General features: G+C 38.3%; 1 protein-coding gene across 2 annotated transcripts; it reads right to left on the bottom strand.

The window, feature by feature from the left end:
• Positions 1–1,208: 1,208 nt before the first annotated feature.
• CUL4B (cullin 4B) lies at positions 1,209–25,364 on the bottom strand. 2 transcript variants are annotated; one of them, XM_008930680.4, is made up of 20 exons: positions 24,466–25,364; positions 21,657–21,772; positions 17,937–18,040; positions 16,959–17,028; positions 16,515–16,588; positions 15,355–15,517; positions 15,165–15,254; positions 14,800–14,882; positions 13,696–13,763; positions 12,468–12,586; positions 11,493–11,685; positions 10,319–10,423; positions 9,907–10,017; positions 9,081–9,166; positions 8,456–8,563; positions 8,092–8,205; positions 7,024–7,129; positions 6,776–6,948; positions 6,082–6,234; positions 1,209–4,950 (listed from the first exon to the last, which is right to left on the bottom strand). In XM_008930680.4, exons 1-20 carry the CDS (start codon positions 24,995–24,997, stop codon positions 4,855–4,857), a joined length of 2,664 nt encoding a protein of 887 aa, XP_008928928.1. In that variant the 5' UTR covers positions 24,998–25,364; the 3' UTR covers positions 1,209–4,854. The 2 variants fall into 2 exon arrangements, with proteins under 2 accessions (XP_008928928.1, XP_017926192.1); XM_018070703.3 differs by lacking the exon at positions 6,776–6,948.
• Positions 25,365–25,372: the final 8 nt, after the last annotated feature.

Here is a 25,372-nt window from a genome sequence, read left to right as displayed (position 1 = left end):
TGTTTTCTTCATATCCTAATAAGCAGTAGCAAGACAAGCTGTGAGTCACTTTAAAAGTGACCTTGTATCAGGAAGCAATTACTTAACCAGAAGAAAAACCTGCTCCATTGAAGGTTAATCACCATCCATTGCTCCTCTTCCCAGTGAACTCCATATTTTACAAGATACCCTCTGCACAGTCTAATGTCTCTCAAGCACTTGAGTAAGTTTTGAGGTGTTCCCTGTCCAAATGTATGTCCACAGGCCCTGGCCTCTTTAAGGGGGGAGGAAAAGGGCAAATCCAAAGCAACCATCTTAAATTTGATTTGGCATCAGTTTCTCTCAATCAGGAGAAAGTATAGTAGCATATATTGCATTTCATACAGGAAAAGAAATGAAAGAATTTACTGCTCTCTGGCCTTATCCTCAGAGTAGACAGACAATCTATTAGTCTCCAAATAGTCATCTGCTTCTGTAGGATTCTTTTTTTTTTTTCATGGAGCATGAAGGAAGTAGGAAATACTCTCTTTAAGGAGAAAGTGTTAGTGGAAAAACCATCCCATGCATTTAGATCCCTCCAGGCTGTAATAAAGTAAGTGCCTGAGCAGGATTAGTGGCAGGCATTTGCCAGACCTACCTGAACCCACCGGCACTAGGACTGTTCTGTGATTACAGCAGGGCTGTGTGACCTCCCTGCAGCACGTGCCAGCTTTCCACAGATCAGTCTGCAGGACCAGCACTTGCTTTGCTTCAGCTGTCCAGGTTTCCAAAACCCAGAAAAGAAATTCAAAACACTCTGCCTCCCATCTCCACTGAGTTCTCAGAGCTCCTGCACTGGGAAAGGCCAGGCTGGAGATGGTCCTGCTGCTCAGATTTGCTCCAGTGGTTCCAAATGGCTGAAGAAAACTCAAGGAATGGCCAGCTGGCCACCCTAAGGAACAGAAGCAAATTCCCTGTGAAGCCCTGTCCCTTATACTTCAATAATCATATCAGAGCCATTGAAAAAATTATAAACTGTAACCAGGAGACAAGGAATAATCATACAGGAGAGGAGCCTCCTCTGAGAGCAACAGGCCACCACTTTTGGTATTTTTGTACCATTTCTGACACTGCTACACATTCTAATCCCGATTCAGAGTTGGTGAGGATGCTTATCTCCTTCCTCTCCAAGAACCACAGAAGACTTAGTGAAAAACCCAAAATAATAAAAATTCAGGAATGGAAGCCACTTAGAAAACTCAAGGGATTTTAATGACTGAATGAATAAGGAACTATTTAAGAAGCAAACAAGTATTTTGCTATCAAAGCACAAGCTAAAGAATTTAAAGAAGCCATAAACATTAGTAAGCCCAACATACAGAACTTGGGAGTAAGAAGGCATTTTACACACAAGAGTTTATCAACACAAAACTGTTTAATATTTATTAAATGACACAAAATACCTAGATAACAGACTCACTCTCTGAAAGGACATGTATTTACATTATTTACCAACTTAAGAAAGACTCTCTGTACCCATATCAGACTTATGAAACATAAAAAAGGTTTTGCTGCTTTTTGCATCAAAGGATGCAACGGTGATACATGCCCTGTTTGCAAGTCTGCATAAACTATAACTTTTTGATGCAGTGAAAAAGCACAATTCATATTCTGGTAGCTGAGGGAAGAGGCTTCTGAAAAGTAACAGGGTTAGTTTTTTCCCCCCACTCCAGACACACTCTGAAGACTGTTATACAAAAAGTATATTACATTTTCGAATGCTGCTGTACTCTTACATTAGTGTAACGTTTCAAAGAAAATATTCTCCCTACTATTTGAGAGCACTAAAAAAGTGGTATTTGAACATTTTTTTAGATGCACTTTTTTTTTCTTTTAAAAGAAAGCATTAGGGCAAATGATATGTCTAGGAAAAAATAAAAGGCTGACAAAAAAAAAAAAAAAAGAGCAGAGACCAAAATATGAAGAACAGCTAAAGCAACTTAATAATTTGCTAGGGTTTGTTTGTTTTTTTATTAACTATTTACTTTGGCACCTTTGTGTAAACTATAGAACAAAACAACGTTTACAACACATTTGCAATTACAGCATTTAAACAAAATGGTCACTTTTGAAACCAGCCAAGACAAAAAAATAGTCCATTTATGGGTATAAAGATTAAAAAACCTAAAATATATATTTCTAAGAATAAACTGCAATTTCTTATGAACAAGGTGCTATAAACTGCATGCAAGAGTCAGGATTAAAAATGTGTGGCCAAACAGACAAGCTGTGTTCTAGCCAGATGAGTTGTGGTCCAAGCCCACTGGAGTTTTTTCTTACAGAGATATATATGGCTCAATAGGCAGGCACATGATCCCAGCAAGAAGTTGCAGAGTTGTACGGCTAGACGACAAATCTTGGCTGCAGCTTTGTCATTAACCAGGAATGAGTGAGACCTTAGCAGAAGAGATGAACAAGTTCTTGGGGAAAAACCCATGAAGCTACAAGGAGAAGCCTTCTCCCCTCCCCTCGCTCACCCCCTCTCCTGGCCTGGCCAGGGTTCTCAAAGTCCATTCTTTGGGTTGCTTTAACTCGATTGCGTTTAGGGTCTGCCTCGGCTCGTGGAGTTCTGATCAGATTGGAGGATATTTTCTATATAGTATTTTCTGCATTTAAGTTACAGAAATAGACAGGATAAAAACGAACTAAACCTACAGACCTTTGCAGTTTGATTGAATGCAACACTTGTGTAATGAGGGAGGGTTTTACCAGAATGGGTATTTAAACGTGTAGTGGTGTTAGATTTATATGCTACAACAGACTGAATGGAACCAGTTCCATACTGATGTGCATCATCTCCTGTGTCCCAAAGAGTTAAGTCTTATGCTTCTTCCCCAATTCTCTTTAAAAGGAATCTTTTATTGGCTGAAGATACAAAACACATACAAGAAAAAGGAACATTGAATGCAAAATACAGAAGGGATATTTTTTACGGTGGGGGGCATTCATTCCTCCTCAGTGGATCTCTATTTGAACTCATACTTGAAGATTTGCAGGAGCAGTCTTCAAGTTTCTTACCACATAACTCTACTGTCAGTATTTTTCTCACAGAGGCAGGGGTGGTCCTGGATGTCTACCAGTGGTTATGCTGTAATAGTGTCAAGGGGCAAGGTAAACTTTCTGCAGATCACGAAGAGCTGTACGACAGTTAGTTGAGGGTGACTGCAAATAATTTAGTAGGAGAAAAAACCCACATTCGCTTCATCTGTCAGCTGAGGACTGCATAAAAAAGAGCTTGAGAGAAAACACAGCTGGAGAAAGTATGGAATTAGACAGCAGATAAAAAAAGCAATAAGGATGGGATGTGTCAGATAGAAAACACACACACGTACACACACTCACACACATGCACAACCCTGAATGTGGGATCACAGTGATAGAAGTTGTAGGTCATAGAGAGCTAAGTTACACTGCCATTAAACAAAACTAACATCTGGCTTTCAGGAAATATCTGGTATTCCCCAGGACTATCAGTGCCTGAAAGAGGATGAGGTTTTTCCTTGTGCTCTGCAACACAGCTGATCATAGATCTAAAGCCTGGCTGGGTAAGGAAGAACTGTTATGTGGAGGAGTTACCTTTTCTGCTGACACTTTTTTCCCATATATTCCTGGCACATGCTGCTATAAGCAATTAAAAAAAATGCATTTTGTTGAAACAAATCTCTACATTCAAGTGACTTACTCTCCCATGTCTTATAAAGATGCAAAGAATGCTCTCTGGTCATCTAAGAAAATATATTTTAGATGCCTTGTAGCAATACTTAACTTTCTAAATGAGAGGTAGGCTTCTGGGTTCTAGGAGGCCTGCTAGGCTCTAGGGCTGAGTTCTTAAAGCTTTAAGTTAAAGCAATCCAAAGCAGGGCAGTCCTAGAAGAGCTGCCCTGTCTAAACCTTGAGGTTAATTCAAGTTTAGAATGTTGCAAAGCAAAACAAGTATTAAAATCCATTTGCAATTTTTGTTCTTACAGCTTTACCACAATAACAGTGTGGCTTTTCATAGATATCTGTAAATAGATTCTCTTTTCTAGAGTATTGCTGCCAAGAGGTGAAGGCCTCCTACCCATGACTAGTAAAACCTGTCACTTCTTCCATTATGGCTGTTTTATGCTTAAAATTCCCAAAGGTGAACACCAAGTCTCACAGGCAAGCCATATGAATCTAATCTGAACTTGTTTTGTTGTAGCAGTTATTTAAGAATGGTGTTTGTATATACAGTATATAAGCCCACACCGCAAACTTTATACATTGTTTTATACTGGTAACATTTTGTCTTAATTGTGACCAAGAATATTTCCCATTAGATCAGCAATAAGCATAGCTTGGCTTATTCCCCCATTTTTCCTCCCTCAAGGGAAAAAAATCCTAGTGTGGGCATCAACCAAACCAATGGTATGTATAACTGAAATGCATTCTGTACAGTAAATTAAAAGTTTGCATGCAGTTTAAGCATTTTTAAAGGCTATTTTCTTATATTAATTAACCTTCTGTTTCCATTTAAAGATGTGAAAGACATCTGTCATACATCAAGGGACTCCTCTTCAGACCCAGAGACAAATGGAATCACAAAAGACCAGGTACTTTCTTTCAGCTTTCTGCACATCTTACTAAATAACATGCAAAGAGTTCAACAGCATTCTTCTTAAAATGTAAATAGTACTCTTTAAATGGGCATGTTAACCACTGAAAGAAGTCCACTCTACTATACTTTTCCATTACACTGCTTTCATTCAATCATCGGTAGTATAAAAAGTCAATTAACGGGATCAACAGGCTAGTTTATCCACTGGCAACTGTGTAGGACACCAAGTGTGCAGTAAAATAAAGGCCAACATATGTTTATGCAATATAGTTGTACTGATTCGGGTTTTCTTTATCTCTTTCCATGTAGTCCCTGTCAATTAAGGATTCTATTCTCTTCTTAAGGTCAGCAGGCTGCAAAATAAAGCACATGTCAGAATTATTACTTTGCAGTCAGTGCATTTTGGTTCTTTCTTTCCACTTAAACCAAATGTCTACACTGCTTAAGATGACTGAGGAAACAGAAGTCACAGTTTAAAAAAAAATCCTCTAAAAGTATCAGAGCTTTTAAAGTCTGCAATGTATAACTGATGGAAGAGAAAGTTACAAAATTAACTTGTCACCTGCAGTTAAACATAGATTTTTTTTTTTTTTTACAGCAGGGAAAGATATTTACTGCTGTTTGAACTGAACTCTAAAGAACTGCAGTTCATGCATCACATACCAAAGCGTTTCTATTTCTGACTTTTAGCTGGTAAAAGATGGTACAAATTTCAATTCCTCTTGATGCAAGTGAGTTTTGCAACAGTTTGGGTGCCCTCTGATTTTGTTGGGTGAAGGACTTTATAAAAATCCCTCATGATAAAGAGTGAGGAAAATCATTTAGATCAGCTGTTATACTCCTACAAAGCCCAACTGCAGCTTATGCAATACTTACAGGCCTGCAGGAACTCACCATGGTAATAAAACAGAATGAGATGGCATGACCTTTCATTTTACATTTCTGTCATATATTTGAACTCCAACAATGCATCACTGTTTATCTGAAAACCCATTTTCATTTGTACACAACAAGCTAGTCATTATATGTTGCAACTGTGGGCTTCTTCAGCTTTGAGACATTCACCAAGATTTTGTTTTAATTCCTAGATATTAAATAGTATAATCTGTCTAGAAAAACCACTGTACATTTATTGGTCACTAATTTATTAAAAAGCATCAACCAAATTAAGAATGTAATGCAGAATTGGTTTTGAGATCTGAAGCATTTTCCCCTTGTGCCCAAGAATGCCTTGCCAGAACACTGCAAATGCAGGTAACAAGGAGAGCCAGCTGCACCCTTACTGCTGACAAACTCCAGCACTGAAAGCCTTTGGAAGTAGATTTTATTAGTAACTGGCACTTCAAAAATTCCTGAAAGTGAATATTTGCCCTTTCTAATACTAAAGAGATGCATATTTTAGACAGAAGCACTGTTTAACTAAGGGCAGCCCAGGGAATAGAAAAAGAACTGGTAAAGTTTTAGAAGAAAAACCAGTAGCACACCTTGACTGGGAATTTGAGCTGGTTGTAGACCTCTGACACGAGCAGGTTGTGACTCAGTGTCTTGCGCATCTTCATGATCCGAACGATTGCGGCGTCGATCTGGTACTGCCGGTCCTGGAACACCCTCTCTGTAGTGCTTGCCTGTTCCTCTACCTGCAGGATCCAGTTAGGAAAGTTTTAATGAGAACACCAGTACTGTCAAAACAATTCTTCATATCTTTAAGACAGTTCTCAGTGTAGGACAGTAAAGTGTCTGTTGTCAAATATCTGACACAAATCCTTTACAAATATAAAGGCCGACTGTCTATGAGAAAAACCACTCGTACAAGGAGTTAAAATCTTTGCACAGATTTTACATTGGATAGCTGTCAGGGAAAATTCGCTGTGAACTTGTTTCTATGTTCAACAAAATATTCAGCAAAGCTCCAGGGAATGATAAAGGATGAAAAGAACATTCCCTAATTGGAACTTCTCTTGAACAACCTTATTTAGAGACATCACTGGTGTCTTAGTATAGAAGCACACATTTAAATCAGCACTGGTAGGTATGTGCTGTCATCCAAATTACACGTGTAACTTTGACAGAGACATCAGCATGTACATCACAAGAGAGAGGAAAAAAAGCTTGGAAATGGGCAGGCAACAAGGTTCTTAACCCAAGGATCTAAACCCCAGAGGATTAAAAAAAATATACCGTTTCTTTCATCTGAATTTGGTTGATTTTTATCCTGAAGAGCTTATGTCTGAAATCATCATTACATGTGAATTTATCACCATCTTCCACATCTTTGCCTTTGGGGCTTTTAGTCAGTACTCTGGCTTTGCCACAAGCCAGAGATTGAAGTGTCCTTCTCAGCTCTCCATCCTCTAAAGCAGAAACAAGTTGTTTAGGTTTTTTTCAGTAAGAACACTTGGAAGCAGTTGGCTGTTTTCAATACCAACCTATTCCAGTGGCTTGCTTTATCTCCTCTAAACTGAACTCCTCTCCTTCATTAAACATGAGCAGCACCAGTGTCTGGAACAAGGAGACCTGAAGTTCTTTTTTGCCCTGTCATAAGGGAAATAAATAGACATCAGTAGGCTGGTTTGTTTTTTTTTTTTGGGGGGGGAGGAAGGTAGAGGGTGGAGAGGAGAGGATGAGGGGAGCATGAGGAACAAGTCACAATTACATGTCAATTATTTCACTTCAAGGACATTATTTATTTGAGAATATGAAAGAATAGAAGTTACTTGTCACCTTGTGTTTACTATGAAACGTAGCACAAGCTACAGGTCACAAGGCTGGACTATTCTATCCTGTGACAAAATTCACCCAAGGTATGCATCAGCCTACTCAAGACAAATCTCAAAGCACTGAATGCTTAAAATTACAATTTGAAAGGTCTTCAAGTCAAAGTCTAACACAAACATTAATTTAAGAAACACAGTATAAGGAACTATAGAATCTTTGAAACCAACCAAGTTTGATATTACTTGTTTTAGCATTAACATTTTTCTGAAAAACAGAACTGGTAAACATTCCTATTTCATAAGAAAATTTCCTGTCCATGAAGAAATGCTGAAGGGGAATAACTGGAAACCCTTTTAAAAACAGTTGTGTTCTTGTACAATCCAAAACTTTACAGTAAGCTTTTCACTACTGAAATAAAGATGCTTGATGCTGTCAGATGACGTAAGGCCACCTAAGGAACTGCCCCTTTTTTTTCTCCCCACTATAAAAATTAGTGCCATTTTTAATCTGGAGCTAAACCCACTGAATATTTTCCTCAGTAGTAACCAACAGGGCTTTTTTCCCCACCAATACAGAAATTGGGTGCATCTTCTTAGACCTTACTACTTTACTTCATAAAACTACCAACTCTGAAAAATGATAGCAAGAGGTTAAAAGTAATTGCCAAAACAATGCTAGGTTTTCCATCACAACACAAAAAAGCTTCCTCATATATCCCTAAGGTACAACCCAGCCTTGGACTTGACAAAGCAAAGGAGTAAGAGAAACAAGAGACTCACCTCTTTAAATTCTGCTTTTAGCACACAGTGTCCTAGTGTTGACTGCCACTGAAGTTTCCTACCACTGTGTTTTCCTAAATAAAAGGTCTTGAAAATCTCCTGCAGTTTTACCATCTAAAGAAAGAAAAACCCCAAAACACTAAAACACAGTTTCTACTTTAAAAGCATCCTTCCCTCCTCCACAATCAATTAAGCCTTAAATCAAGGCTTAGAATGATGACAGGAATTGCAAGAAAACAAATTTCATTTACAAAGAGACAGTTCTGCATTTCTTTCTCTATGCATATTTAAAAGCAAGTTGCAGTTGATTCCAAGATGCATTTCTGAGAGGCTGATACTTGTAAAACCTGTCTGTGTTCATTACCTCTGGGGGCAGATGGACCTCCATAGGCACGTAGGTTGGCCAATAACCCATAGTCAGAATATTCACTGTTAGTTCAATGTTGCCAGGGACATTCTGATTTTGCATATACTGCAGAGAGAAATAAAATACATGGAAATAAAGCCATGTTTATTAAAAGTATTTCAGGTAGAACTGAAAAGTTAGAACAGGTGTTGCAAGAGTAGAGAAGAAAGAGACCTATAAACTGCAAGTTACATACAAGAAAATTAAGAAAAGCACTTTTCTCACGTTCTAAAGGCACTTCAACACAGGAAGAAAACAGCAAAAGTAGTGTTTTAGCAGACTGATGTGAAGATCTACCTCATTATGTGTGAATGGAGTAGAGAATGTTAAAATTTCTTTGAAATCAAAACACTGCCAGAACTAATGGGCAAAAACTTCCAAGTCAGGCATCAGAATATAGTGGTGCTAAAAATGTTTTAGAACTGGTGTTAAAATATTTTTTAAGTTTACAAATCTTTTATTGTTGCAGGTTTATTTGTCCAAAGAAGGCAATTTCCAGGTTTAACTCTGTTACTCAAGAAAACCCTTAATAAATTCAGTAAAATTTTCAAAAGCACAGACAGCCCAGACTTTCCCCCAGTACCTGTTTGAATTGTATCATTATGTCTTTTGAAAGCTCCATATCTTTAAACATTCCTTCAAGTTTGCTGGTGAAAGCAGCTCCACATTCTATAAAAGAGAAAATGGAAATCTTAGAAATTAACCTTGTTTATTTTCAATGCCACAGAGCAGTTGTTCTAAATATCAGAATGCACTTTTAAGCAAGATGACCTATTTCAGCAGATGCTCTTACATAAAAGCCAGGATTCTAATTAAGGTGCATATTAAGGTTATATACAAGAAAGGGGAAAATGTTTTAGTGTGGCAGCTATTTTTAACCCAGTCCTTTCTGCACATGGACCTGACTGTTCATCCTGGGACTGTGGTGGCAGCCTGTCACTCAGATGACAATTCCAATCCCTACCAGCTGCCTGCCAAACTGTCTCCTGATGGTAGGACAAGATCAAGCTCTAAAAGTCTTCCTCTTACCACCCCAAGATTCCATCCAATGGAACAATGAAGATCAGACTAGAGAACCACTAGCTGGCAGCTTCGTGTTCCAGACCTTATACAGAGTGAAGAACAAGTGGAAGTCATCCTTAAGTTCTCTGAGCACATCACTGATTTACTCAGCAGGGAACCTCAACTCTATCCCACAGGCCAAGATACACTTCAAGCTCCTGTTTTTTTGGCTATTGCTGTTATAATTACAAAACTAAAAGCAAATGAGTCTCCTCAAAACCCACCAGTCCTTCAAGACTTGCACAGGAGGCTTTTGCCCTCATGTAAAGGGGAAACACTAATGGCTCTTCTTGGAAGGCCTCTTAAAACAACTACTTTTAAAAGAAAGCAAGCTGATAGATATTTACCATGTTTGAGTTTGGAAAGCATAGATTTTTCAGCATCCACTGATGCACTCTTCCCAACTAATAGTCTCTTTGCTAGATCTTTTTTATAAAAGGCCTCAAAGACATCTTTTCCTGTAAGAGACAAGATTTGGAAGTGATCACAAATCACTGTTGGTTTTTAACAAACATTACCTACAAGAGATCCAATTCAAAGCTCAGTAAAGGAAAAAGGCCTTCACAGGAATATTTCAACAGGTTTTAAGTCAGGTCTTGTTACTGACATTTTAACAGGCAAAGTATTTAAACAGCACTACACCAACAAACCACATCCACAGAGAAAACACCTGAAAATGCAGTCAGACTGCAAAAATAATTTCCAAGTACCTTACTGATTAAACAACAGTATCCCCATGAAAAAAATCCCAATACTTACCATATATGAATCTAAATATGATCATAATTTTATCCAGCATTTTTTCAAGTTCTTCATCAGTAGCTTCTTTGTTGCCTGCACGAAGCTTTGAATCTACATATTTAGCTAGAAGTGTTGAAGAATAAAGGGTTTAGCATATGCTTAATATAATAATGAAACAAAAATTTATAAATCTAATATTGTGAAATCTTGAAAATAAAAATGATCCTGAAATCACCTTCTATCAGTTTCACCACAACAAACTTGATACCTTTTCATAGAGGCTATAAAGTTATAAAAACATTATGGGCCAATATTTTTTCAGATAAGGAATTACTGCATTTTAACTTTACTAGCATACACAACATTAAAAACATTTGTGCTTGTGTAGGAAAATCCTGGTCTATATTGTGATCTCAAAGCAAAAAGTCACTGTTGCTACAGATTGACATGGATATAATAAAAAAAAAAGGAATCAGAAGAAAAATATGTAAACCAGTTATTTAAATGTGTTGACTACACTGCTGAATTCCTCTAGCAGATTACTGGGTTTTTTAAATTTTTTTAATTTCAAATGGTGTGATAAGCACATTACAGTTAGGGAATTAATGTAAAAAAAGGAGGGCAGAAAGCATCACTCCACAAACCTAACAGCACAACCAATTGCAAAGCAGGTATTATTCACTGTGTGGGGAAGATGAAGGAATTCAAAAGTGCAGAGTGCCAGGCATGGAGCACAAATCTGTAAACAATGTTCTTTGCAAACTAGAGACTGTCCCCACACTGTGAGAGCTTCAGGGCATCCTCAGCTCTCTTCACTTGCACATATTAAGCCCCAGATATCTGCAGAGCCCTGAACAGCTCTGTGCACGTGTGCTGGTGGCACAGTTATGTAAGCTGCTGAAAAAAATCACATTAGCACTATTGTCACACCTGGACAGCAGCCAATGGCTGGAATGCCCAAGTTCTGATGCCCTGGACTTTTCTACAGCCCAGCCAGTGAACTGATAAACAGAGTTATTGATATTTAATGCTGCCCTCTCAAACAATTCCCTTGCATCAGGCAGCACAGGAAAGCCCCAGTCTGACACGCACTGTGCATGGACTGACACACAATTCCAGCATAGCCCATCTGCAAGCTGAACCAGCAACTCCACACCAAAATTCTCACATGGAAGAAACTGAAGAAAAATACCTATGAGTTCAGCTGGCTTATTTGGTCTTTTGTTAATGAATGTTTCAAAGGCTTCTTTCATGGCATTTACAAACTTCTCATTCTTCAGAAAGCAAACATCAATAATATGGTCAACTTTGTCTTTAAAATCAAGAAGTTCTTGGACCATGGTTTTGTCTTTTTCTGGATTAATTACTATGGTGCTACCAAATGCCTGCAAAATAAAACATAACTTTCAATTAGCCTGAATAATTAATTTAAATGACAAGACTTGTAAAACCCTAAAGTTACCTTCTTAATGTGTTGTTTCTAGTACTCATATTAATTCCACTAACACAACAAAATAGTATTATGAAGTATTTACTATACAATCATTCCTAGATTTTTTTATATTGATTCAAAACCAATTGATAAGTGAATGGATTCAGAACTTTTGTCTAAAGAAATGAAATTGAGCATGACAAAATTAACACACCCTTTTTTATCATCTATAGCCTCAGGTTTCACACAGGCAAAGCTCCCACTAAACTCAATTTTATTTAACTATACTCCTATGCCATTCCAAAGCTTTCCTTTACAAGAACCATACTTTCTATGACATCTTCACTGAGAAATAAGATTAGACTTCTTAACTTAAGCTACTGCTCATTCTGACAGGAAATTTTATCAGGAAGAAGACAAACATTCTGCCATTACCAAAATAACTATTGCAGAAATACAGTTGTCCCTCAAAACTAACAATAAGCAAGATTATAAACTCCAAACTTATCTGGAGTTCAATAATTCAACTCAGTGTTCAGTATTTTCTTTGACAGGGCCAGAACAGTTACTGTACCTTTCCCAGGATGTTTCAAAAGCTGTCTATTAAACACATTTATAAGCAAGAATATATCATTTTTTGAAAAATGCAATAGTTTATAGAGATGACTCAAGTATCTGTGTATAAACCCCACTGATGCAGTAGTGGTCTCTGTTCCAGAGTTTTAGCAGCAATACCTTTATGTACTCAATCCAGTGCTGCAAGAGAACCTGTACTCCACCTCTTACACGACTGAACAACTGATACAGAAGAGACAGGTCTTGAATTCGGTTTTCATCAAGAAGGTGGTTTAAACCTGCAAATGCAAGAGTTTCAGAAGGAAATTAAAACCAGTGTAACCCAAAGAAAGCATGGCTTATTGTTACAGTGAGAGATGTCTTCAAAATTAATATTTTTTATCAAACAATTACTGGGGGTGGGCAGGGGGGTATTTTAAGCTACCTAATTTAACAGCAAAACACAGAATGGCTGCCTGAACCAGCTCAAACCTTAAAAATTTGTTATTACAGTGGATATCTTGGGCTACATGTACTTTACATAACATCCTTATCACAAAACCTTTGCTTACAGCTGCTTTACTATTCTCTAAAGATTTGAAAAGTTTACACTGTACTGATCTGTAGGAAAAGTTCCTTGGCAAGGCAGCTCTGAGTCTCAACTCCAGCTGTAAAATCAGTGTTAATGTTTGAAGGCAAGCAGCTTTGAGGAGAATCTTCACCATTCACATTTTAACTTTCTGGAGGAGAAGGCCTGATGCATCACAGTAAAGTTCTAAGTAGACAGGTAAATATTGCAAACTTGATACTCCTCTCAGTGAAGAGTTTGTCAGAGATGTGCAGGAAGATGCTCACATACTGTTTCATCCAGAATCCAGCTACTAAGGACTTGGCCATTTTATCATTCAACTCTTGCTGCCCCCGTTTCTATTTCCCGATCCTCAGGACAACAGAGGGTCATTTGGCTCCACAGAGGCTACTGCAGAACTGAGGCAACGTATTCCACTGTTCAAATTATGCTACGTTTCTAAAACAAGCTGCTTTTTGTTAGGAGTACTCAGGATTTCTCCTTTCTGTTACAGCCATAATTTGAAGGCTACTCTTTTCTTTACCTCCAAGTCTTTGAAATGCTATTTAACAGACTTGAGTCCCCTGTTCTAGCTGTCCTTTCTCTTTGCTGTGTATCAGAAGACAGCACAGCATCTCCTCACCTCCAACAAGGAGAATGGGACTTGCCCTCCTGCAAAATGGTCAGTGCTATTTTGTGAACTGAGGAGCAAAGGGTGTTAAAGAGTGATGGAACTTGTGTCCTCTCCCAGCACCTGAAACTGCCACTTTCTCTTTCTGCACAGGAGTTGAAAGCCCTGAAGCAGTAATTAGAAACATTTCCATAAAGAAGAAAGATTACCTTTCTGAAGAATGGCTGTTAAATGTTCACCTAGAAGTTGCTTTTCTACAGTAGCAATTAGTGGCTTCCTACAGAAAAAAATGATTAGAATTACATTTCCTTTTCCCATTATTAACACTTTTAAACCTTGTTTTGAGATTATGTTGACTACATTTTCATTAGGAGTGCTCTAACTATAAGTGGCTAAGGACCCAAAATGGTTATACACATATTTATCCTTTTCCCTCCCCAGTAAGCAATCTTTTTTCTGTTTGCTGACTGATGATTTTAAGTCACACAGTAAGTCTGTTGTACATGACTTGTAGGCAGCTGGACAATGATTCCATCAGGCAAGAAGCTGGGCAGAAGTTTGTCAAATAATATACCTACTCCTGTTTTATGGGAGGAGATTCATGTCTTGGGAGATAAACCAAGGAGATAAAAAAACCACACCTCAAGTCAAGAGGTATTAAAACAAAATAGGGAATTGGCCACTAATAATGGTGTGGAAGAAGGAAGCCACTAAGCAAGTGAAATGTTTTCAACAGCTGAAGGAGGAAGAAAATAAAAATGTGTGATGGTAGTGATAAAACACCTTCCTCTCAGAGATCTTATAAATGACCTACATTTTTTATGGCTTAATGGTAGGAGAATATTTCTCCTGCCCTACTAGTCATGACTCCACTTAACTGTGTGTGAAGAAATCCTGCCTCTAAGTAGAAAACACTGAAGAGTGACACTATTTGATAATTTCCCAGACTCCATAAAGAATATACAAATATTTTAATGAAAATATTCAGAGCCCTTAGTTTGAGAATTCTCTATCCTGGGTCCTATCTTTTTCAGGTAGGACACCAGTTGATTAATTGCATTTCAGCAAGAAAGAGACATTTGGACTGTGAGTGGCAGCCTATTTTTCTCCAACCAAATCCCCAACATTTATGTAAAAATAATGAGTGACTTAGAAGAAAAAGCTCTTAGCTGTGTGAGCCAAGACAGTGCTTCACTGTAAAGTGAAAAGCATTTGATAGACAGTCAATAACTGAAATAAACTGTAGCTATTTAAATGGCCTCATCAGAAGAGGAGCCAAACAGGTAATACCACCAGGCAGAGACAGTACTTACTGTGTGCTCTGATCTAAATAAGTGATTATTCTGTCTGCTTCTTCTTCCAAGCGCTTGTTGACATGGTGAAGATATTCTGGAACCTGAAATGCCAGAGTAGTTTTGTATGTTTAAAAAAAACCCAGAACAACCAAGAAGGGAAAAAGAGACAGTACTGGTCTAACAGCAGCAGCAGCTCCAGCTTTAAGCAGAAATCATTAGTACTGTGACTGAAGGCAACTGTATGTGCATTTCTTTTTCCAGAGTACTACAAAACAAAGGTCACATTATTGCCTTGCACACTGGGTAAGGCAGCAGCAAAGTTCCCCTCCCTGACACATGCTTTGTCATTAGGCACAACAAATACGGTTAAACATTCAAAATACCTCTCGTTCCTGCATGAGCCTCTGTCCCTCTGCTGCATACAGGCGGTTTGTCTCTTCCAAGAATCTATGTTCGAAAGAGTCCTGATAAATCTGGGGAAACAACACAACAGCAATCCAGGGTAAAGCTTACTGAGCACTAAATAAGGATTTGAGCTATTTATTGGTTTAGAGGTGAAGCAGGTTTACTCACCTGCAAGTCAGAAAGCATGCTCAGAAGGCTCCGCAGCAAACTCCTGTCAATGGCCTCCCCATTTCTTTCCCTCTCAATCAGCAGAAGAATGCCATCAATAGTTTTGTTCTGAACCTTCTGATCACTGATTATATGAGTTCTGAACAATTCTAGCCCCATATCCCTAAAAAGACAACAAAGACTGCTCAATAAATTGCATAAGAACAAACCTCAGATATCTCTATTGTTAAAACTTGATCTAGATCAAATAAAGAGGCCAATACTAGCACTGCTCATTTCTCTGCCCCCAAATCACTCCAGATGAACAGACACATGAACACTACAATAAACCATGACAAAGCACGAACAGTAAGCTACAGGTTTTAAAGACCAATGCAGATATTTTTCCCCAAATAACCACACAGCTTTTGCAGCATCTTTATTTTTCAGCTGGTTGACAAGATGTTGGAACAGCAGCTTTCACGAGAAAATCATAATGTCAATGGGTTCAAAGTCCATGGTTAAGTTTTTGGACAACATTCCTTTTTGTCCATCACTTGCCAATCTCTAATTCTTAGGCAGGGCTTAGAAGAACTCAGTGATGTGAAAGACAAGGATCTCTGCTTTGGGTGTCCCAGTCAAAACCTTCCATGAATTTGAAACTATGGGTCTGGACACTTCAGGAAAAGTCAGGCCCTCCAATCTCTGGCAAAGAAATTCAGGTGGTGCCAAAGGCATGGTAGGGCATAGGCTAATTATTAATAATATGGGGGGGGGGCAGAAATTGAAGTCCAAAAGAGAGCAACTTGCTTTTAATTTAAGTAACTTTTTCCTTCAAAAATACTTACAGAACTTGGAATACTGTACATGCTAAAGTCAGTAACTGGGCACACCAAGCCCTTGCACTTTGGTTGTTGACAAGACCCTTTCCTTTAACTGTGCAACTGGAGGCTGATACCTACTTCACTGAGATTTGGCATCACAGCTATTCTAGAACAATGCTGTAATTCATGGCAAATAAATTAAACATCTCCTTTTGCAACAAGGACATATGCATTTATCGTGTAATTTACAGGTCACTACAAGGTTTAAATAAAAAACCCACAAAACAACCTGAAAATCAGCAAGATATAAGCAAGTTTAAATGTACCCCCAAATAATTTTATTCTTTGTGCCCTTACCAAATAGATGGCAGCATGGAATTCTGCAGTACATAAGTTCGATCCAAGAACAAAAAGATACTTCTAATCATAATCTGTCACGAGAAGGAATAAAACAGCCACAATCATTTTACTCTTGGAACTAAAAAGCAACACAAATTCTGCTCAACAACAACAAAATTCCCATCGATGGGAAGTGTGTAAGTGCTTTCCTAGACACTGCATTTATTTAACATCTTGTGCCAATCCCAGCACGATGATCAGGGTGACACTTGGCATGTTTCTGTATAACAGAACAGCTCCTTGAAAAATAGGTATAAAAGAGAAAGGTTTGCATAAAAGTGACAGTGAGGAGCTGTGTGTCTGCATATACTGCAGGCAGAAGATATTTCAGAAGTTTGAAAAGGAACAAAGTTAAGCAAAACACAGGCTGCAAGGTTTTCCTTAAAAAGATAGAAAACTTACCATTTGTCTGCAGTGATCTTGCCAACATTTGTCTATTTTCTTTAGAAAAAGGACACTATCCAATGAATCCATGAAGAAATCATTAAGAAAATCATCATTAATAGGTAGTGCTAGCAATGAAACGAACCGATCTTATTGTACTTCTTAAAGGCACTTAACAGAGAGCACAACAAACTCACCTACTCCCAGAAAGAACCAGTTAACTTCTTGTAACGTGTTTATTTTTAACGAGGGTCCTTGTGTTAATAGTCAGAAATCAAAATTATCTGAACAAATTAAAAAAAAGTATCTCAACACTTCTCAGTGTTTTGTTTAATCTCCCATTCCTATGGAGCAGAACACACATCCACACCTCCACACCCCAGAAACCAACAATCACAAACACGTGTAAGAGCCCACCACTACACAGACACTATAATTTCAGCTCATGCTAAGAGATAAATTTTGCCCTTGAAGCTTATCTTTTATTCAGCTCACTGCACAGTTCTGGTACTAATTAATATCTGCTTAACAGGATCTCGATCTGATGCAACTCCAAACTTTTGAAAGTAAAACATTTTGATCTCAGAATCTGATCTGTGCTGCCAGACCACGAGTATTTTTCAAAAAGAAAACAACAATTACTTGTTGGAAGACATTTCTGTTTATCTAAGCATGGCAAGTTCAGTATAAAAAAGCCTGATGTGATACAGCCAATACAGCCTTTTTAAGCCTTGCTGCAAGTCTAACATGAGCTTTTGTAAGATGTCAAAGTGTTTCAGAAATACCAATGAAACTTTCTCACAAACTTTTCAAAGGGTTACAGACATAAAAGAATGAGTTGTTTTCTCTGATGTCCCACAAAAAAAATGAAAACAAAACCACTTGTGCAAAAACCAGGAATTCAGATTACCGTGGCCTAACATCATGAACTAGTCAAAGAAATCCATCACTTGCAGGTAAAATCATTTTGGCTTGTCAACAACTAAAAAAGGATATTCTCTGAATTGGTGAATTTGTGCTTTAATGTGGTCTTCACAGATCTGTCTCAGTTGTTTGTACAAATTTGCAGAAATCTTGTAGGAGCAGAGATTTTCAACAGCCTGAAGTAAAGAGAAACAGATACTAAGAAATCTGTTTATATTTTTGTACGTGACTTTACAAGGAAAGGGCCCAAACAACCATGGAATTCTTCTGGTTCTCACAGCTTTTACCATGTAAAACACCAGAGAGAGACATGGCACTGTGAAGGTAACAGGAGACAAAGGCAGGCCATGAACAGCTCACAAATTATCAACTTCAGCTCAAGTATTGGGATCTCATATGGAACTGCAGGACTGGCATCTCTAAGAACAAGGATGTGAATTTAATAAGTTCCAGCAGCTTGCTGGGCTTCATACCTCAGAGCAGACACTTAATGTCTTAATTTTATTAACTGCTGTGCTCTGCAGGGGAAAAGCACTGCTAGTTTAATTTCCTCTTTCAGTCCTTTCCTTGATTAAGCCTCCCTCATCCCCAAAAGTACATACATATACATATTTTATTTATCTCCATCCACCAACCCTATGCCTGAGTAAGTGTAGTTATGATCTTGAACATTAGTAGCATGACTACATTCCAGATGTTTACAGTGACAAATCCCAATTTCTAGATCATCATCAAGTATTAGAAGAATTATCACTGTGCTTCACAGCAAGTGAGAAGAAATTTAATGTGGGCATGTCTTGGAGACTATCAAGCAAACAATCATTAAGTGCATAAGTATATCTCCAGACTTTTCCAAAATTCATATCCACTGACCAGATTTGGAAAGCAACTGAACAACTTTAACTCTTTGTTAAAGACAATATATGATTGTTCTGTAAAACACCTGTAGAAACTAGAGGAGAGATATGTATGATTTTCAACTAACACTTCTTGCTATTATTTATTTATTTATTGGAAAAGACTTCAGTTGCCAGTACCACCAACTCCTAGGGGAAAAAAAAAAAAAAAACAAAGGACTGGAAGATCAAGTTTGTTCCCCAGCACCTGCAGGCAACTGTGCAGGGACCACAGCTCAGAAGCACACAAAGCAAATCTACTCCATTAACTCAAATCCCCCAGAATCCTTCCCAACAGTCCAGACAGTCACCAATAAAAGCACAGCAACAACCAAAACAGCCAAACAAGGAGTTCCTGGATTTCTCCTGGATACCGATGGCAATTATTGACGAGTGCAAGTGCACTACATCCAATACTGGCTCCAGGATTAAAGAAAACCCCAACAAATCAAAACCACAAACAAAACAAACTTCATAAAAACCAAAACCCCACAACGAAACCATCCCACACAATGATAACAGCAAAAAAACCCCAAACCTGCATGAGCTTACTGTCAGAATTTTACAGGTACAGCAAGAGAGTGAGTGTGCCAATTAAGACTAAACCAGGTCTGAATGACAATTATAAGGAAATCTGGAATTATCAACCAAGTATACAATATTAATATTTGGAAACAGCAACAAGTTTAACTCTCAGCCTTAACATTTAAGACCAAACAAATACAATGATGTGATAAGAAAATACAACCTATAGTTCACTGTTCAGAACAGGTTATGGGCTCTGCTCAGCTCTATTCCACCACTGTACCCCCAGGTTCAGGCAGCAAAGGAGGAAATAACCCCATACTTCGATTCAAAAGAACAAAGGAGTGGAAAACACTGAGCATTAAAAGCCTGATTAGACCTTCAGCAAGTGCAAACTTGCTGGGTTTCTTAATTTCTTCCACTTACTTTGGAGGAGCCAACAGAGAGCTGGGAAGGCAAATGTTTTGGATGGAACTTGCCTGTCACCTGTGGACCCACCGTTAGTCTGGCCTTGACCCACCAGCCCAGGACACCAGTGGCCCCTTTCCTGGGCCTCTGGTCAGCTCATCTCAACTATCAACACTGTCATAACTCAAGAAGTTTAACTCCATTAAAAAAAGAAGTATATTCTTTTGAGGTGTGCAGCAGAACTTTTGCAATTCCCCTCTGTGCTGGGATAATGGTGTCTGCCAAGGCATATTTGGCATCAGATCCATTTACCAAGCAGCTGTTCAGAAATGGCATTAGTTTAGTTAGCATCTAAAAACACTAGTGATTCCTATTACTATTTTTAAATCAAGACACTTATTTTTAGATTTCTGTAAAAAGAGAAAAATTTCATACTTCACTGCACTCTATTTCACTGAGGAGTATCTAAGTTATTACAATGTTGAATCATTGAGATTTAAAACAAAAAAGCTTATCTTTTGTTTTCTGACCACAAGCAACAATAAATTAAGCCTGTGGTAAAAGTGAGCAGAAACTTAAGTAATAACTGTGAAACAGAAGCAAGGATTTCAAGAGAACTTTGTATTTTAAAAAAAAATTTGGATATCCTTCAAGCATTTAACAGTTATTTGCACAGTTATTTAGTCTAGAGTAATTTACAATACCAGCCAGTACAGTTGGCTGTAATTTGTTATTAATTTCATAAAGTTTTACAAAAATAACAATACTATATTGTTATTATTCATATTATTCAGTTAAATATATTATTCAGTTAAACCCCACTATTTTTAGTTAATTAATTGAGCATTATAAATTACTGACTCAAATCTTCATTCACGAAGCTTAGCCATGATGATGATGACAAATTACTGTAGTGAGCTAAGAATGCCTTGCACTGAGGAGCTGTGTGCCACGAGGAATGGCAATTTATTCTGCCTTAAATCCATCCCCAAACCTTGTGCAAACCGGACTTTTTCCCCCCCACAGAAATGCAACTTGTACTGAAAAGGGGAGGGCAGGGGAAGAAGAGACACTAAAAAGAGATGGTGAGAAGGCTACATACACACAAATCAAACAGCTAACCAGGTAAAAAAGGCTTTAAAAGTAGAGTAAAAAGTTCAGGTGGTTCTTAATACCCAGCTAGGGCAGCACCGTTGCCAAGCCGCTGAAACCACAATACTGTGACGTCTGCAGGGAAAAGGTGAGGGGGGGAAACCTCCCCAACACGTTCAGCTGAAAAAGCAGAAGTGGAGCTCATGAAAAAGAATCAGGAAATGCCCTTCAAGTCTGATCACTTCCTAAAATATTTAAGACAAAACAATCAGAGCTACTGCTGAGAATAAATTTCTGGTTCTCAGCTGTTAGAAGAGACAGATTGCTGCAACGCCAAAAAATGACAGTCAAATAAAAACAACACAATTCCTGGAGGAAAAATGGTATTCTATTCACATACAAGAAGTCAATAGAAAGTTTCAGCTTTTCAATGATCTCTGATACTTGATCATGGACAGATACTGTCTTCAGAAATTATACTTTAATATAAATCATGTTTTTCTTACCTAAACACCAATGTTTTAGGATTTGACATTTTTCCTTTAGCAGATAAACACCATATCCCCAAAACAGAAAATGGAATACAGATTGCCTTATTTAATTATTGTCAACTGTTGCAAGGGAAACCATACCTTGGATTATGTTGTGGCAAGTAAAAAAAAGAAAAAATTTGAGTTCAATGTTAGGTCTTGTGAAATTTTTACTCATGATTTTAAAATAGAGAAACTGCTTGGTGACAAGTTTTTCAATGACAAAAGCAGCTATCAAGCAAAATGTCATATTCTTACCACCATATCAAAAACGGTAAAGCAAAAAAATCCTGCAACAACCCAAAAAGCCCTACCCCATCCCTTTTGCTTAACACACTTACCTGGTAGAGCTCTTCTAGATTGTACTTAATTGAAGTACTGTTCTGGATAGCTTCTACAGCTTCTTTCAGTTTTTGCCAGGTTTCATCTGTGTAGTTTTCAGGCAATTTGGGTTTATCTTTAAAAGAAATTACATAAAGTTTGAGAAAGTGCTTAGATAGAGCAACACCTTTCACAGAAATGAGGAACGTAGCTTTGAGGGGAAAAGGTAGGGGTTGATGCTCTAGATTTGAATTTATACTTACATGAAAAGAGTAAAAGCATTCATGTAAAAGCAGTATCTTATTTGCATTTGAGAGAGTAAGACATAGTAGAAATTGAGAATTGCTCTTCAAATACACATCATAGCACTTGCAGCCCAAAACAGTAGGTGTGGTTACAAAAATCACAATACTGCTCCTGATCAGCTCAAGAAGGGATTAAACCAGCAAGAACTGTCTACATCTTCATTGCTCTCACTAGCAGGACAGCAGAGCCAAAAACAAAGTGAATATAAAAGGTGAAAATGGTGGATTAAAAGATACAGAGTTGTGTGTATCTTATTTTTTAATTTATTGGTCGTTAATTCTACTCTGTATTAGAGGTTGGAAAGAAATCCTCAAGAAACATGCATGGAAACACTGTCATTATAATACAGGCTTTATGGTCCCAAGGAAAACATTCCAATTTTAAAGTAATCCATTTATGTCTCTCTTGGGTTTGGCCAGTGGATATTTGTTAGAGTTAAGCCTCCTTTAATGTTCAAACAGCTCAAGCTTCACAGATCTGACCCCTCTCTGTTATTTTTTCTGCCTCTTCTCTAGAGATGCCCCTGCCCTGCAGTACCTTCAGCAAGACCAGAGCATTTGCAACAGGCTCAGATATTCCCCAGGTCACATCCTCAGAATATGAGAACTATTTCAAAATTCTGTGTGTTCTCATAACTAACTAAAATGACCATGTTTGTTCTAATATGCACATTCCCAAATGGAAAAAGGAAGGAGAAGAAAATTTAGGGAGAAAGATGACACATGTACATCCATGCCATCAACAGGTGAAACTGGCCCAGAGTTTATACTCTATTATAGTTGACTTTTACATACCTAAAGGTAAAACACAAATTTTAAAGCTTTATGATTTCCTGAGAAATAAGTAACAGAGAGAAGTAATTTTTTTTGTTCTCTCCCAAGCATTTCCCTACAATATTGGCAATATCCCAACATTAGCTGCATTGTAAGGACCAGGAGAGACAAGTGACTACAGACTTGCCTGTTTTCACTAGCAACTCCTGAGTACACTGCTGAGCAGTAAACACCAGGGATATGGATTTTAGGAAGTTATTTAAGTTGTAAAGGATGCTACTGCTATCACACTAAGATAAAGAAAATAATCTTAAGATTATTATTCAGTTTAGTATCTGAGAGTAAATAAAAAGCAAAGCTGTCCCATTACTGAGATGTCCTTTCTAAGCAAGTGATTCAAATACCAATTTATAAGCAATGATGATCACAGCACCGTGCAATCCGTGACATTTAACAGGTAATTTACATGGGAAAAGTTAACTTCTTCTAAAGATACGGGTGTACAAACAACCAAAGAGTGGCTTTCTTTCTCACTATGTTGCATCATAAGTCTATATTTAAAAGTCTATGTTTTTAAAATAATCAAATTAAATGATGCTGCTTTGATGGGCGGAGAACATTTCTGAGAACTGGAACCTCAAAGTTTCACTGGGATCGTGAATTGCTGTAAAACATTACAGTGGGTAAAATAATCCTAATCCTTACCTAATGCAGTACCTCTACTGAACATTTGTGCCAACTGTGTATTTAGAAATCAGCTATAATGTCGGTAATATCTTTTACCCCTCCCCAACCCCAAACACACGAGGAAGAAGAAACAACTCAAGAAAGCAAGCTATTGGACTGTTCTGGAAGGCAGCAAGAGGCAGGAAGTAAGAAAAGTCCATGATTTCCTCATCTTTATAGGGAAAAAACGACAGCATTTTAGCTTTCTGCCTACACCTATTTGTATTTTTGTTTACTAGACAACGAAGCTGCATCATAGCAGAAAAGTTTCACTTCTCTGCTTCAGCTGGTCTCTAGTAACAATACCAGAGAATCTCAAACACGTCTTGTGAGAGAATTTATAGAATAAACTTGTAAAATAAGAGTTAAGACAGAGAAAAGAAACTACTATTATAAGTTACAGTGAGGATATTACAAGGAAAACACTCAGTAAAAATCTGAACTACCTACTTTAAAGGTAACTGGGAAAACCAGAAAGGAAATCCGCCATAAGAGCCTGATAATCACCTTAGTTTCAACATTTAAAACTAAGCACAGGCAGATTAACCTATAAACAGACAACACTCACAGAGGCAAGACATGTAGATTCAAGGCCAATTAAAAAAAAAACACGTCTGTGCAAAGACTTATCATAAACTAGGTTAAAATAAACACTAAGCCCTGAATCAGGATTACTAGCAAAGAGGTATCAAACGTTAGAAGTTTGAACAAAGGCAATTTACACACTTAGGTAGTAAAACCTTTCATCTAACATACAAGTTAAGGCCTTCTCTACTGACAAGAGTGAAAGGAGCCTGAAAAATAATTCCAAGCAGCAAAGTGTAGCTCAGGATGTGTACATGACTGGGCAAGCAGGCATCAGAAAACATTATTCTCCTTTACATAAGTATAGAAACGTTCACCACAGAAAAGCCTTTCCCGTAAAACCTGGAGCTATTTGAAAGGAACCGGTTTTCAGGTTGAAAACAAAACATGAAGTCGAGTGTCAGCTCCCCCTAAGTTGTGACAAATTATGGCCTGTTACCTTTAAAGTTCTTGATCACTAATTTCTTAGCAGAGCCAGGTTTACTGTTGGCGAAACTGGAAACAGTAGAGGAGGCAGCTTTGGTCAGGCCATTTGCATGGTGCCCCACAGCCACTGATGAAATTAAAAGGCTTTTATTTTTGAGCTGCTGTTGGTGCTGCTGCTGGGAAGAGGCAGCAGGAGAGGAGGAGGAAGAAGACTCTTCAGCCATCTTCACATCGAGTCCAATAAAATCCACGGAGTCCTCAAAGCGCAGCTTCTTCTGGAGGTGATGGTTGGAGGAAGCAACCCCTGAGGAGGAGCACGAGGAGGTGGTGATGACGGAGGAGGATGACGAGGAGGTGTTTTTGGAAGGAGAAGAGGTGCAGGAGGAAATGGAATCAAATTCTTCTTTTTCGGAATTGCTGTTGCTGCTGTTATTTAACTTTCTCTTCTTGCAGGAGGAGCTGCTGCTGGTGTTACCATCAGTGGCAGGTCTGACCTCCTGGGCTGCAGCTGGGGGGTTGGGGGAAGAGAAACCTGTGGGAAACATGAACACACAGAAGTGAACAGGCTGAGGGGCATCAAATCCTTGTGGTGTGACAAAGAGAGGGAGAGTTTTAGAGCCAGTCTCTGTTTGCTGTCTCTCGTGGGGGGGTCTTTCAACTCCTCTCTCTCATCAGTGGAGTCCTTCCGTATTCCCTCTCCTTCTCGTTCTTCTTTATCGGAGCAATCACTTTATCTCCTCTTCCCCTTTTCTTTAATACTTTGTTTCTTCTCGTAGTTTGCCTCCGCCTTCCTGCTTCCACTCCTTCCTCAGTGGAGCGCCTCCGTTCCTGCCTCTCACCCCCCACCAGCTCCTCTGGGCTCTGCTCTCCGGCAGCGGAATGCTCCACGGCCGCCCGCTCCCCCGGCTTCTCCTTGCGCT

Source organism: Manacus vitellinus, unplaced genomic scaffold (genome assembly GCF_001715985.3).
Source record: "Manacus vitellinus isolate BGI_N305 unplaced genomic scaffold, ASM171598v3 scaffold_19_pilon, whole genome shotgun sequence".
NCBI lineage: Eukaryota > Metazoa > Chordata > Aves > Passeriformes > Pipridae > Manacus > Manacus vitellinus.
This window is presented reverse-complemented; position numbering and strand designations above follow the sequence as displayed.

What these genes read in the sequence shown, in the direction of transcription:
- CUL4B (XM_008930680.4), bottom strand. Translation starts at nt 24,997, where the DNA reads ATGTTTCCCACAGGTTTCTCTTCCCCCAACCCCCCAGCTGCAGCCCAG. An exon ending in CATATTTAGATTCATATATG is followed by an intron (nt 10,018 to 10,318) that starts GTAAGTATTGGG and finishes TGTCTCTTACAG; the next exon opens with GAAAAGATGTCTTTGAGGCC. An exon ending in TAAAAGCAGAATTTAAAGAG is followed by an intron (nt 7,130 to 8,091) that starts GTGAGTCTCTTG and finishes CCCTTATGACAG; the next exon opens with GGCAAAAAAGAACTTCAGGT.